The 14,585-nt window shown below is 39.9% G+C and overlaps 1 protein-coding gene across 4 annotated transcripts in view; it reads left to right on the forward strand.

Moving 5' to 3' along the window:
• The first annotated feature begins 3,346 nt into the window (after positions 1-3,346).
• The window catches only part of spir (spire type actin nucleation factor), a 38,403-nt gene continuing 27,164 nt past the window's right edge, over positions 3,347-14,585 (forward strand). For 2 of the 4 annotated variants that reach the window (XM_070277511.1, XM_070277513.1), the window contains exon 1: positions 3,347-4,830. In XM_070277511.1, coding sequence (XP_070133612.1) covers positions 4,149-4,830 — 682 coding nt within the window. In that variant the 5' untranslated portion in view covers positions 3,347-4,148. The remainder of the gene's footprint in view (positions 4,831-14,585) is intronic. The other 2 variants (XM_017241496.3, XM_070277514.1) reach the window with 1 other exon arrangement.

Below are 14,585 nucleotides of genomic sequence, written 5' to 3' on the forward strand. Positions count from 1 at the left end.
AATAAAAATTGCAATGAAAAAATTGATTACCTGAGAAGAACACGTACGATAATCATAACTCTGGGGCCACCCTTTTCACACTTGTTTTTGTGGCGAGTTCAATTCAGGCATCAAGACTGATGCCTTTAGCATCAGTCAGTGTGCAACCATTTTTTTATTCTCTTCCCAAAGGCCTAATTGCATCACGTTTTTAGAGCAACTCCAAGTCGGGGGCACAAACATGCCGACAGAATATTACACAATTGTGAAACGCCAACTCGGGCCCAGAAAAAGAAATGTAATGCACATTAGTTGCAGTGCCCTGGACTCTCGGTTTCCGACTCTCAATCTGAGTCTGTAGTTTCATTTGTATCTGGATCTCATGGGTTGACGGAACGACTGACTGGCAGGTTTTGTCCATTTGCTTTAATGAACGCCCAGCCAGCCAGTGGTTGTGACAATAATAACAATTTCCGAACACTTCCGAAGATAGTAGCCATTTCATTTCCCTTACAGAAAACCAGTTCTGGGGAATTAGAGATTATAGAAAATTTATGTTTGGAAAATTAAAGGTCTTTCTGACATTGCAATAAAGTTTCTTAAAGAATTTTTTTCCTTTTTGTAGCCAGTAGCTTCTACCAATATTTTTAATCCCCGGCTTACTGACTTTGGTTAACAGGTAGTCCAAAAAACTTGTCAACCAATCCATTCTTAAGCTCAAAATTTTCCCAAATATTTCATAAATTATAAGCATCTTATCCATTAATTTTCCGGCTTATTTATTTTAATGCCATCATAAAGTTAGGCTACCCACATAAAAGACTTAATATTTAGAGCCATTTTCTAACTGAAGTGCAACTGTTTCGGCAATTTGCCTGCCGGTTGCGGATTTATGCAACTTCTGAGCAAAAGTGTCAGGCGCATCGGAGCGTTGCATCCTCTGTGCAAATTGCAGCAACATGTGGCAACAATCGTACGCAACCTGCAGCAACCAAATTTGGGCAAAGCGCCTGAGTCGACTTACCTGCTCTTAACTCCCAAAAGTTGTAGTTGCGTAGAATCCCAACTAAATGCTGACATTTAGCCGGTGTTTCAAATCCCTCCCCAAATAAAAAAAAAATAAGAAAGAAAAAGCGGATGCACATTTCCGGTGGGGCAGAGTCCGGGGGTTGCATGACAAAACAAACAATGCCACCGACCCAGACTCGGACTCAGAATCCACGCCCACCTACTGACCGCGTCAGCGAAGGCTGAAAGCCCAACGGCCCAAAGCCAAAGCCAGAGTCAAAGCTGAAGCTGAAGCTGAATCAGAACCTGAAGCCGGGGTTGGAGCTGCAAACTGGCCAAGTGCCGCCCGCGCGACAAACGTAATTGACCAAAAATGCAACGCTTGGCTGAACCGTCCCAATAGAACAGCAGCCGTCAACAGGGAATGGAGTTAGTCAGTCTAAAGAGGGGTATGCTCGACTAATATATGGCCTGTAGAGTGGGTGGATAATTCTATTCATGTTCATAGACAGAATAGTTGCTAGTCTTACTTCTCTTGGCCACTTCTTGAGAAACTCCAACTCTAAGCTCCCATTACATAATATCAAAATTCCACTTCTGTGTTCATTTTATCTAACTTATTTATCAGGAATTCTGGAAAAACATATGCCCCATTACGCGAGGCATCATAACTTAGAGTCTAGTACACCTATCCACATTTGTTTCAACCTTTTTGTGTATTTTTTTTCGCTTGCACATTTATTTGGATCTGGCCCGTTGAGTTTCTGTTTCTGTTTCTGGTGGATTTCTGTGAGTGATTCATAGGCGTCAGGTTCCCATATTGGGGCCCAGGGGAACCGCGTCAAAGACAAAGACCCAGCCGATCCAGCTGCATCTGGTTGGTGGGTTGAAAAGTTCGCCGCCGGCTGTTGAACTCCCGCGATCTAAGCCAAGATATTATCGTCAAATAATTATTATTTTTATCGAGTGTGTATGTACTCGAATGTGTTGTGCCAACGCAATGCTAGTTGGCTAATTAATTCATTAGCGATTGGCTCATAAAACGCGCCAATTGCCACATCTGTGGATGCTATCTGGTAGCTACCTTCGAGCTTCTGCAATTTTTATACTGATCTCTGTCGAGGTGTCGTCATTTAATTATTTTCCTTTTTCTTTTTCTTTATTTTAGCTGGGCCAGCTGCTTTGGGCCAGCTCCCTAGCTGAGGACACACTTTTTATGGCTATTCAATGGTTACGTGGGCATCCAGGCATCCTCCGACTGCCAATTAATAAAACGCACGTACAGAAAAATGTTTCTTTTATTTTATTTATTTTTTATTTTGTACGCTTACGAACAAAAACAAGTCGTTAAAGTTTACCGCAGATGCCTGACGCCTGATGATGTTCGATGCTGTAATAATATTGTATGCAAATCTCTCCCCCATCCCGGGAGTCGGCATTGATATAAAGTTTCAATTTACGGCTCATATATCATAACTTGGCCAGCAGGCCAGGTGGCCAGGAGTGGCGGGGGAGTGCAGAGTGCCAGTGCCAGTGCAGTACTTATGGGGCTTATTAACTCGTAAAAATGCGACTGTCACTGATCTTTCAGTTACAAATGTTGTCGGATGCTACGCGGTTTTCCAATGTTTTCTGGCGGGACGGACCTTGAAAAGGCAAAGTTACGAAATCCTATGGAGGAATTTTAATTCCAATAAAGGGGATTTTCCATGGTAATAAGAAATACTTTGTTTCTTAAAGGAGAAACTTAAGATAACTGAAGTTGAATATAGTACAGTAGTATACAAATTTGGTATTGCCCTTAAGAACCTATATAATTAGTAATTTAACTGTTTCTTCTGGCTCAAAAAAATTCTTTAAGACAAGATTAATAACCGGATGCATCTATTTTAAGAAATCAAGTTAAGATCTCAATGTCTGGCAGTCGAAAATAAACCCCGTGTAATCAGTAGGAGAGGCATTAAACCCGGCTCTAATTACCCATTTTATTTTAAGACCTTAACGTTTCCGCCCCGAATAATGGCCCAAAAAGCGCCACCTAGCGGCCCGAGTCGACTCCATACTGACCTTAACACAAATTACTCTTCAAATTGGCAAAAACCAAAAACAAAAAATATCAAAAAAGGCAGACAGAATATGGCCAAAAAGCCAAAGCAAAGTCAGAAACAAAAGCAAACACAAAGCCAAAAGTAAAGGCAAAGCCAAAGTATCTTATCAGCTGGAGAGCAGAGCAACGAAAACCTGAATCAAAATAAAAGGTAGCATATATATGGAGAGATATGGCCACATCGGGAGAGTAGCCCGAGAGCGAGCGCCGGTCTGGTGGGTTTCCAAGCGTTGTGAGTTCCAAGCGGCATTTCAAAATCTGCTGTCGCGGCGAGCGGACGCGATAGAGTCGTGCTCTGATAATATGCGAAAAAAAGTGCGATTACATAGAGAGATTGTAAAATTTAATAAAGAATATAACAACAAAAATTAATGAAAAAAAAATAAATAAAAAATTTCAAGAAAATTATATATGTATTTGAAACACTGTTGAGTGCGCGTGATTTTGTTTAGCGATTCAAACCCAACCGTCAGTGCTGTGAAATACAAGGCAGAATTATTGCCCCAAAGCAGAGCCCCCCAAAACCTAACGGCAACTGCAAAAATAGGCGCAAAGTGCACAGAGAATTACGACAAAAAAAAAAGATAAAAATTCTAAAAAAGCAAAAATTTAAAAAAAAATAAAACGTGACGACAGTACCACAGTTCTTGAGCATAATTCACCCCCAAACCACCCACTCTGCAACCTGATGTGTCTCGTGTGTGATTTTTTCGTTTTTCCATTTTCCGTATATAGTGTGTTTTGTATTTAATGTGTGTTTAAACGTCAAACATATTTGACTGTGTGTGGCGAAAATCAATTGTCTTTAGTTCATTTCATTCCGTTCGGTTAACTACTAAACACAAAAATCAGTTTCCAAAAAACCCCCCCAGAAACCACCAACCAAACACACAAAAAGTCAAACAAAAAATAACTAAACAAGATAGTTTTCAAAAACAAGTGCAAAAAACGTGAAATTTTGCAGGTTAAACAGCAAAAAAATCAATTCAGTTCCATATATGTTGGGCAGTGCTGGATTTCCACCAGAATCGGGTTAAAGCATCAAGCCCGCAAGATGACCGAACACCAGGCGGCGGATGAACAGCAGTCCTCCGAAACCGAGTCCCAGTCGCACACCAAGGCCATAACCATGGCCACCCCCGCCAAATCCAATCCGAAGTTCAAGGACACCGAGGAGGGATTCCTCTCCACATCTCCGGACAGCGCCAATGGTGATGCCCAGCAGCACTCCATCCAGAAGGTGGCCGACCCGCCCAATGGCAATCACCCGGAGAAGCTAACAGGGAGCTCACTGAGTGGCAAAGTCACCATAAACGGAAGCGGAGGTCCTATCCTCACCAGCCGGCAGCTCATCTGCCAGGCCTTCCACCAGTGCTCCTGCCCGGAGCAGTGCGTCACCCTGAACAACATTCTAGATTCGTTCAAGGCGCCGCTCTCCGAGGACCAGGCCTGGGCGCTCATCCACCAGTTCATCAGCCTCTACCACAAGGTGGCCGTGGAGGCCCACCACTCGGCCGCTGACTACGACGCCCATCTGCCCACACGCTTCGAGCTCCACTTCCATCGCGATGGCGGAGTGCACTTTTCCGGCAAAGATCGACTGCCTCCAGCCCAGGATCAGGAAGATCAGGAGCGAAACCAGGAGCTTCAGACACAGGATTCTAGTATCCGGGGAACACTGGACGACAGTGCCAGCAGCAGTGCCAGTGGCGATAGCAGCGCCATCATTGAAAGAGGTGAGTTTAGATATTTTTTTGGATAAGGTTTTTTTTAGGGATATCATACATCTATCAAAATATTATAGTTTTTTTTATAATTTGATTAAATTTATGGAAAATTTTAAACTTTATAATGGAGCATAGTATTTCACGTTATCCCTAATCTTTGCAATCTAAAAGTAAATACAAATATATAGTTAATACCTGATTAAACTACAATATAATTTAGTTAGAATGCATTTTTATTGTAACAACTAATTCAAAGCATAGACCTTTATTCTTTTAATATTTTTTAAAATATTTTAAAAATATTAGTCCCCCAACCACACGATTTTTTTAAAACCGTGCCTGGTATTACCCCCTTTATGGTGGTTTATTTAATTGCCCTGACCATGTCAGAGGTCAGTTGGGTGTTCATTTCAGATGCGGAACTGTAACAGTGATGAAAACTGGGCTGTGATTAGCTGGGCCGGAAAACCGGTTGACCGGTTGATGGGATGCCGGACAGGGCTTTGTCTTTTTTTCGGCAAACGCTTTCATTTTCACTTAATAAGCTACAGTTAACTTCTTTCTTTCTTTATATCTTGTTGTCTGGATGGGCTTTTATTTTTTTTTTTGGTTTTTTTTTTTTTGGACAATCAGACATTTGCCGTGATGTGCGTTTCCGTGTGCCATCCATCTGGCTATTGGCATCGACGCTTTCCAAACAAACAACCCACACAGCACCAACGATGATGACCTCTCCGCATTCAAGTTATGCAGCCAGCTTTGATTGAGGTTTTTCTCCGCCACTTCTACCTTACTATATATATAGATATGTATATATCTTCTGTCTGATTGCGTGCTGGCTTGGGAAAGTGTAAACGGTGACTCCCATGAAGAAGGTCCCATCCCGGTACACAGTCTTCAGTATTTTTCACTTTCTTTTGTGGGTCTTGAGTGCACTGGAAAAAATTGGTTTCATAAATTGACAGATCAAAGAATAGTGAACACACAGCTATATACATTTTGTTTAAAGTGGACTCCCTTCTTCACCGTCTTTTGTAATTGATGAGGGACCTTTTTGTCTTCAGATCTATAGATCTATAGAACGTGTCTGAGCCCCACAGCCAGCTAATTGTTTAATCATTCCACCGACTGGAGGGGGGGTGTCTGTCAAAATACAGGTCGGTAATCTATCGGCTTTTAGATAAGCCACGTTAATTGGAAGATGCGTTCGGTGAATTCGTGTGGGTTGTGATGGCATCATTCTCGGGTCGTCTCCTAGGTGGCCCTTTTTGTGAATCACTGGCTTTGGGCCTGATGCATTAGCTGCATTCTACTGCATTGCTAGACTCTGGAACTCGTCCGCCACATACCTTCACCAGACAAGTCTAGAGGTCTTGCTGTATTTGGCCAGGCCAATTCTGTTAACAGCCAACTTTGTATCAGCAAGGCCAATTAGTTGTTTCTTATAAGCAATTAGCCAGGGACATGTGTATTCTTAAGGGCAAACAGATATGGGGAAGTTGGTTGGAATTACATTTTTTTTATCTCACAGTTCAAGGAACTTTTGATGAAGAGGAATGTGTGATGGGTTATTAGTTATATTAAGGTTCTATAAAATCTATACTTACTATTAGAACTCTTATAGAACTATTAACGTCCATGCCTTACCTTTGTTTGCCTTTTCCATTCAAACTTTCTTCGGGGCAAATGGGTATAACCTTGTAACACCTTAATTGCTGCTAATTTGGGAGACAAAATCAAAGCCATTAGACAGATGAGATATCGAAAGGCTTGCCCCGACAATCCCAGACAGCGAAGAACCGCCAGAAGCGGCAATTAGTCTGCTCAAACAAGTTATTACAAAGTTGTCTAAGAGATGTGCCATCAAACCTTAGCACCTTCTAATGGCTTCTGTGTTTGTGTTTAAAACCGAAAAGAAGGAGGGAAATATTTTCGCAGGTTACATTGTTGTTAGTTGTTTTCGGTGGGGGGGTCTTTGAACTTGCCGCCTTCATTTCTGTTTCGGACTGGAGCATCGGAATCTGAATCTGAATCGCGCTCCATCAGCTTCTGACAACCGCATCGCCTGGCGGAGCGAATCATTGATTGTGTCGGACTCCACCCCATGACTCCCATGACACCTCGGGAGCCTCCAGTACCCCAAGAGCCCCCAGAGCCCCTGCGGGATCCACTCGAGCTCCCGAACCATTGAAAATCAAAGCGTGGGAGATGCAGAATTTGATGGGAAAACGTCGACGGCGCCGTCGGGTCGCCGCGCCCTCTGGCGCCTCGATTAGGCGCGCAGCAAACGGCGACAAGAGTTTCCACGATTTTCCACAGGTTTTCCGCAAAAATTGGCGCTTGATCTAGTCAACACACAAACTCGCCATTACGTTTTTGGCCAGGCTCTCAGAAAATTGGAAAAGTCGATGCCGCAGCAGGTGCAATGGCAATGAAAATTTTCCATTGGAAAACCGCCCACGTACGTAGATGGGCAGAGCTTTTCCCTTCAAGGTCATGGGTCATGCGCAATGCTAAATATTGGTAAATGGAAATTGGAAAGTTGAGAAAATGTTGTGGTAGGTTCTCTCATGCCCCATCTCTTTCGAGTCTTTGGCCAGCTGTTGATTTGAATTATTTTGTTCTTCCGTTTTTTATTTTTTATTAAAACCAGATTTCACTCGAATTAATCAAAGAAATCCCTTTGGAATCATTGCCTTCAGGCTTTGATAGACTTTGGGTGAGATGATAATTCAGTTTCGTGCCCGTGACTTTCTTGTTTTCACTGCAATGGAAATGACCAGTGAAAAAATAGCTGACAAAACAAACAACTGACTGCTCGACTGGTTTAATGTTTAAATAATTACACTAAAAATTACCCAAACAAAAATGCCCCGAAACTAGAAAACCCAAAACAAAATTATAACGAAACTAAAGCTCAACGAACAAATTGGTTCACTTTTTTTGGAGCTCAGCTTGTTGGCTTAAAAGAAAAGTTACGGCCAGTGGAAGAGTCTTTAATTGGTCAAAAGCCAATTGCGGCTAATACCGGGTTGTCCGATGATGCTTATCTGCTAAAAGCTCTGGGTGGAGCCTAAATGAAGAGTTTCCAAATGGTAGTTGCAATGGGCCGCCTATTTATTAAAGGTCAATTAGCCGGTAGTTTGGAAATGGAGGTGAACTTAAAAAGGTTTTGCATTCTTGTTGCAGTGTGTGAGGAAATTAATGACACCTTCGAGTAGATTTCACAAGTCCCACCAAATTCCGATTTAGTAACATGGCCCACTCGAGGTTTCTTGGAATCTGGGACTATATATTATGTTTGATGCAGATGGGGCAGCCCTACCCGAAATGCATTTATTATAAAAACTGGCTGGGGGACCCCAGCCTAACTGAAACCGAAGCCACGTGTTTTTTTTTTGTCTACCGCGTTGGCTTAAATTTTTTGACACATCATAGACCCAAATTTAATTGCTGGCTATTGTGCTGGCCGCTCCAGTTTTTTTTTTTTTTTTATTTTGGAGGCAAAATTAATATAATAATTTTTGTATAATGACAACAAATGACATAAGCACGACGACCAACTGAACCTGAACCAAATTTCAGCGTTCCACATATAATAGTCCCCAAATGGGGTTTGTTATTTTTTGTGTAAAAATGTATTTATGTTTTGTGTTTTTTACCTTGCTGGGGCCTCTCCTAAACTTGTCCACCTGTGCATTTTGCATTCGAGTTACGAAACCGAAAGCTTTGGATGCATTTTGAAATGGAAATATTGTGTGTCGCCTTCGGCCAGTAACTGAATGCAAGTCCCCGGGTCTTTTGGGTTTTGAAAGTGCGTCTCCCCGGCCCAATAAATCACACGATAATCCAAATTGTTAGCTCCATTGTTGTTTTGGATGACACTTGTCCGAATCCGGAGTGTGTGGGGTCCCATTGAGCTGACATATTCGGGTTTAACCCACCACCGATCCAAATTGTGACCCTGACTCGAATGTTTTCATCATTGCGCTCAACAATATAAATAAATTTTGATGCAATTACGCGCAATCGAAAATGGCAAAGCCTTAAAGACTTCGATAGAGGGCTACTTTTGTGCTCCTATCTTATCGTTTGTAAGAATACGAATCTATATATGCCATGCCGGTTGGCGGGTACTGCATGTGTAAGTACTATATTCCGAATGTGTGTCGAGCGGCAGTCTCGTAAAAAGCAACAGAAGGTTCGTGGCCAACAAGACTTGCTAAAAGGTTTGTTAACCCGTGTTTCTGCCAGTGTCGGTCTATGCCATGGGAACCTGTCTCTCGGATATGCCCAGATAGCCAACTTGCCTTAACTTTGCTTAAAAACAAATGAAAGAAAGTGCGGTGGCATGATAAGGTCTTGTTATTAACTTAGATTAGCATTCTATTTTCGTGAAATTATTTAAGCCTTCAACGGCCTTGTTATGAAGGGTCAGTTTGGAATAATAGCTCTACGAGTGGTTTCTTTTTCAAATTAATGGATTTTCCCTTCGCTTGTTAAGATAAATGGAATGGTTCTTATGATAAGCTCGGGAGTGTGATTTTTACTCAGTGATTTTTCAGTTGGAATATTTTTTTTTAGCGGTTTGGATAGTTATTTCTCTTTTATAGGCAGTTCCGGAGATAAGCAGCCATTTTTTTGATTGCTTTTGGAATTCTATGTATGTTTCTCGAGTGTTTAGTCACCAGTTTTTGTTTAAGCTTTCTTTCATGTAGATTTCGGAACAATTTTAAAAGTTTAGGAAACAAATTTTGCCTAAAAATGACTTGTTAGTGGAAATTATATTTCCTGCTTAGAGTTGGTGTATACTTAATATTTCGGAAGTAAAATATGTAGTTGCCGGAGTTGTATAGGTTCTTTAACTGTGAGTTAATTTCATCTTATTTTAGAAAAAATTATGAAATTCTAACGAATTACTAATTTAATTTAAATTGAATTACACTTATGAAAACTACATATTATTGCATTGTGCGTATACGTAATATTTGAAGAATAAAAAAGATTCCTGGATTTTCCCTAATTTCCTTTCGTCCATATATCTTAAAAACTGCACAACAGATTCAGAATCAAAAGTATTATTTTGAAACTGCAATTCCTGTTTCTCCAGTGCGTATACTTAATATTTACAAACTTATTTCTGCATCTTTGAGATACATTCATCTTTCCCTGCCAATACCATTGCTCTGACACATTTATTCAAAACCAACTGCCACTGGGGGGCCTTGGAGATGGTGGGTGTAACTCACCTTGATGGCGGGAGATGGAGATTCAGATGGAGTTGGAGATTTTCCACGGGGCCGTGATGACTGCGCAGGCGCAACTAAACTGTAATCGAGACTCTCGCTTTCTACTTGGCCGGGACTTGATGACTGTGAAATTAGACGGCAGAGTGGCGAGTGGATGAATGAATGGATGGAAAATGCTGAGCGGGTGCTGTCTTAAAAGTATCTGTATCTCTGTTATCATAACCGACCGACTAACCAACCGACTGATTGACTGACTCCGACACCGGCTCCAACTCCGGCTTCGACTCTGGTGGCTCTTTCACTTTGCATACACTTTGCTGTGTGCCGGCGCTGAAATTACAATATAAATTTATATACACGAAAGAAACGATCTTTAATCAGCATTTACGCTTTCATCTTTCACATTTCTCAAAGAGTGGAAAACAACACCAGTTGGGGCACACGGCCATAAACAACAATTGTTGTTGCCAAGCTGAGCTAGCTATTTTTTTTTTGTTTTTCTATTTTTTGGTTCGTTTTTTTTTTCAACCTGTTGACGAGTTGGTATATGCGCATGCGCATAGTGAGGAATAGAGATACGGATAGCCGGCGTCTTCAGTGGCTTTTTGGCCTGGCTTGAAACTATTTTAATTTAGTGGCAAATTTGCATAGTCTGCATATTTTATGAATTTGTTCGTCTATTTGTCGATTTTAATTTGGATTCAGGGGCCATAAACATTTATAATTTTTTTCTCTTTCACTTGTAGCACAAAAGATGAAAGCAAGAGTGACATTTAAAGCGGTTCGGCCCAGGTTTTTTTGTTTTTTATTTCTATCTTTATAGCAAGGGAGCCTTTTGTGTCCACCCATTGTTGGAACTATTTTCCGAGACCCTTATGCAATAGCCCCCAACACACGATAATTGAAGAATAGCGATCATGGACATTGTGGTTTACTGGCTTACTTCGGAATGCCTTTCAGGTGATTGGGCATATCTAGGAATTGTTACTAGACTGTGGTCACAATTGGATTGTTTAGTCCCTCTATTGGATTATGAGGGATATGATTCCATATTGTGGATTGTTTTGTGATGTAAAACAGCGGTACTCAATAAATTACACAATGAACCCCAAAAAAGCCGCCTGGGAACCATGATTTTGGTTAATGATAGCCGGGATGTAGTAATATTTGAAATAAAATTATGGGAAAATTTTAAACTTTAGCCTATGGATACAACATTTTGACGCAATTGTTATGGATTCTTTGTTCCGGTCAATTATTGGGAAATCGGTTAAGTAACCACTCTAAAAACCAACGCCCGTTATTAACTTAATTGCCAACTATCTATCATTTCCTGATTCATTACTCATCTGCGCTTATTAATTAATTAATAATTTGAATGAGGAGACTCGGCATGCACTTAATTGTAACCAAAACAAAACTGAAATAATTTGGCGGAAAGGTAGGAAACTCATCAACAGCTCATTGCCCGCATTTGATTGATAAATATTGTTTTTTTTTTTTGTTTTAATATACATATGACTTGAAAATGTTGTAAGGCAAATTACCGGCATGCCACAAGCATTCCAAGCAAAACCAAAAATGATTTAAATTATTGGTTAAAACAAAGTAGAAAAAGCAGAGTGAAAAAGCACAAAATATGGTTTTTAAATGTGCCGACGATTTTTACATTTTGACGCCTCTCCCTCTTGGGTTTTGCTTTTTCTAATTTATTTTGCGAAGCTCGGTAAACTTGGATAAAAGCGAAAGAAATCTGCATAGATATCATCGTGTTTTTTTTTGCCTAGATTATTTATCAATTTCTTACAAAAAATGTATATATTTATAGAAAAAGTGCAAAAATCAAATAAGCAACTCAGTCTGTGGCCGATGTTGTTTTTGACTTGCACATGACTTTCTTGACATTAGAAAGTAAATTGCCATAAGGCCACTTGGTCAACCATCAGAGCCATGCACTCCAGCACTCCGGCACCACCTCAACCACATAGCACCACAGCAACCACTATTTTTTCATACTTTATTATATAGTTTTCTATTGAACCTGATGAAATGCAAGTGGAGGAGGATTGGGATGATGAGATTGTCGAGCCTGTGCAAGGCTAACAATTGAAAGTCAGTCTGACAAAGTGCTTTGGCTTTATTATTATTAATTGGATTCGACTGGAAAGTCCATTGTCTGACCCTGAGACTAAGACTAGTTTTATTATTATTTTTATTTTTCGCAATTTTCCAATCGGAAATGCAATTTTCTCCCCTGAACTTCGTTTGTGCCAATTTGAACGGCCCATGCCTTTTTAACAATCTAATCTTATCGAAATGGACTCGTTAATTTATTATTTTTTTTTTTTTTTCCTCAAAAGCGTACAAAGTACACAACACTCGTGTTTATGAAAGTAGAATCCCATTTTTTTGGTGGGAATTGTTGAATCCAGTAACTCAAAATTGACGCATTGGCCAAAAGGTGATTCATTCTCAGATAGGGAAAAAGCGTTTTCGTGCTTGTTTTGGGCTATTGAGTTTATAAATTTAGATAATCCTTAATAAAATGAGGACATAGGCTTTTTGTTTGGGTTTTAATAAGGTTATCTTATTGCTTTGGTGGGAGGTACTTCACAAGTTATGTTTATTGCCAAATCTAGTGATGACCTGATCTTTCATCCCAGCATATGGAAATTATTCACAGATGTTCTCTTAAGCCTTTTCAGACATCGTTGAGTATTTAAATTGTAACGCTCGCTAACTCATTCAATAAAAATCAATCAGTTGCACATGTTTTCATATCCCAAGCTCAGAAAATACGTTACGGCTGTCTCATAAATCAAGCATTTAATAAAACCCAAATTTGCGCAAATTTTCGACAGCTTCAGCTTCTTCGGGCTTCCTCTCTTGTCATCCGTTTGAAATTCTTTTCTAAATGTCAATTAATTATTAACTGGAACCGAGTGCCTTCTTGTCTGCCTGCGAGTTTGAAATTTATTATTTAATTATAAAGTCGCGCCATGTTCCATGTGGCATTTGGTGGGGTCTTGTCCATGTTGGTATTTTGGGATAAATTTGCCTAAAAGACGGACGGGGCTCCTCTTTCCCGAAAAATTTACCTTTTTTTCGCTTGCCTCATTTCCTGCGAAAGTGATGGACAGCCTAAGCCAGAGACAAAAACACATTGTAATTTAATGATATCATGCTGGGGCACTCGAGCTCATCTCTTATTTTTGTGAGGTTTCCATGTTTCGTATTATTTCCTTTAGCTTTATACTCTTGCAATAGGTATTATGATTTTCCAAAAAGCATTTTTAGACATGGGGCATCATTTCTCAACATCAACCTATCAGGAAATTTGTCAAAAAATCTAAAAAATATTTTGTTTCTAGATTTTGGTGGAGATTTGTGGAGAATCGATGTACAAATCGTTTAAGGTATTCCGCTTGAGAATCGGATGTAAATTGCCAAAGATGTGGTCTTCGCAGTGGGGCATATTGACCTCCAAGCATTTTTTAGGATTTTGAAGGGGGTCCATCGGAAAATTTGACAAAAAATCTGAAAAATATTTTGTTTCTAGATTTTGATGCAGATTTATGGACAATCGATGTACAAATCGTTTAAGGTATTCCGCTTGAGAATCGGATGTAAATTGCCAAAGATATGGCCTTCGCAGTGGGTCATATTGACCCCAAAGCATTTTTTAGAAATTTTAATGGGGGTCCATCAGAAAATTTGACGAAAAATCTAAAAAATATTTTGTTTCTAGATTTTGATGCAGTTTTATGGAGAATCGACGTACAAATCGTTTAAGGTATTCCGCTTGAGAATCGGATGTAAATTGCCAAAGATGTGGTCTTCGCAGTGGGTCATATTGACCTCCAAGCATTTTTTAGGATTTTGAAGGGGGTCCATCGGAAAATTTGACAAAAAATCTGAAAAATATTTTGTTTCTAGATTTTGATGCAGATTTATGGACAATCGATGTACAAATCGTTTAAGGTATTCCGCTTGAGAATCGGATGTAAATTGCCAAAGATATGGTCTTCGCAGTGGGTCATATTGACCCCAAAGCATTTTTCAGGATTTTCAAGGGGGTGAAATAAGAAATAAGAACTTAGCCTCTTTTGAATAAAAAGCAAGAGTATACAACTTTCGGTTTCTTTCCCATTTCTGTTTTTCATATGTTTATTATTTTTTTGGTTTATTTCCGAAAACTGTGTTCTGGTTGTGTGACCCGCAAAATTCCACTAACCTGTGGTTAGGTCAAGAGTTTAATGCGGAACCGACACAATGGCTGGATCAAAAGAGTTAAGATCACGAAATGTCAGTAATTCATGGGATATGACTGTATGATTCATATGGGGTCTGGGATTGTATCATATTTTATTTCTTTTTTTGACATACATATGAATATATTTTTTAAAGAACAAGTGGGTAACCTCAATTAAAATGGTAAATGTTAAGGTGGATTGGTAATAATTCATTTTTTTAAACCTATAAATATGAGAGGGTATTTGAGGAACAAGAGACCTC

This window comes from Drosophila bipectinata, chromosome 2L, assembly GCF_030179905.1.
Source record: "Drosophila bipectinata strain 14024-0381.07 chromosome 2L, DbipHiC1v2, whole genome shotgun sequence".
NCBI classification, from domain to species: Eukaryota; Metazoa; Arthropoda; class Insecta; order Diptera; family Drosophilidae; genus Drosophila; species Drosophila bipectinata.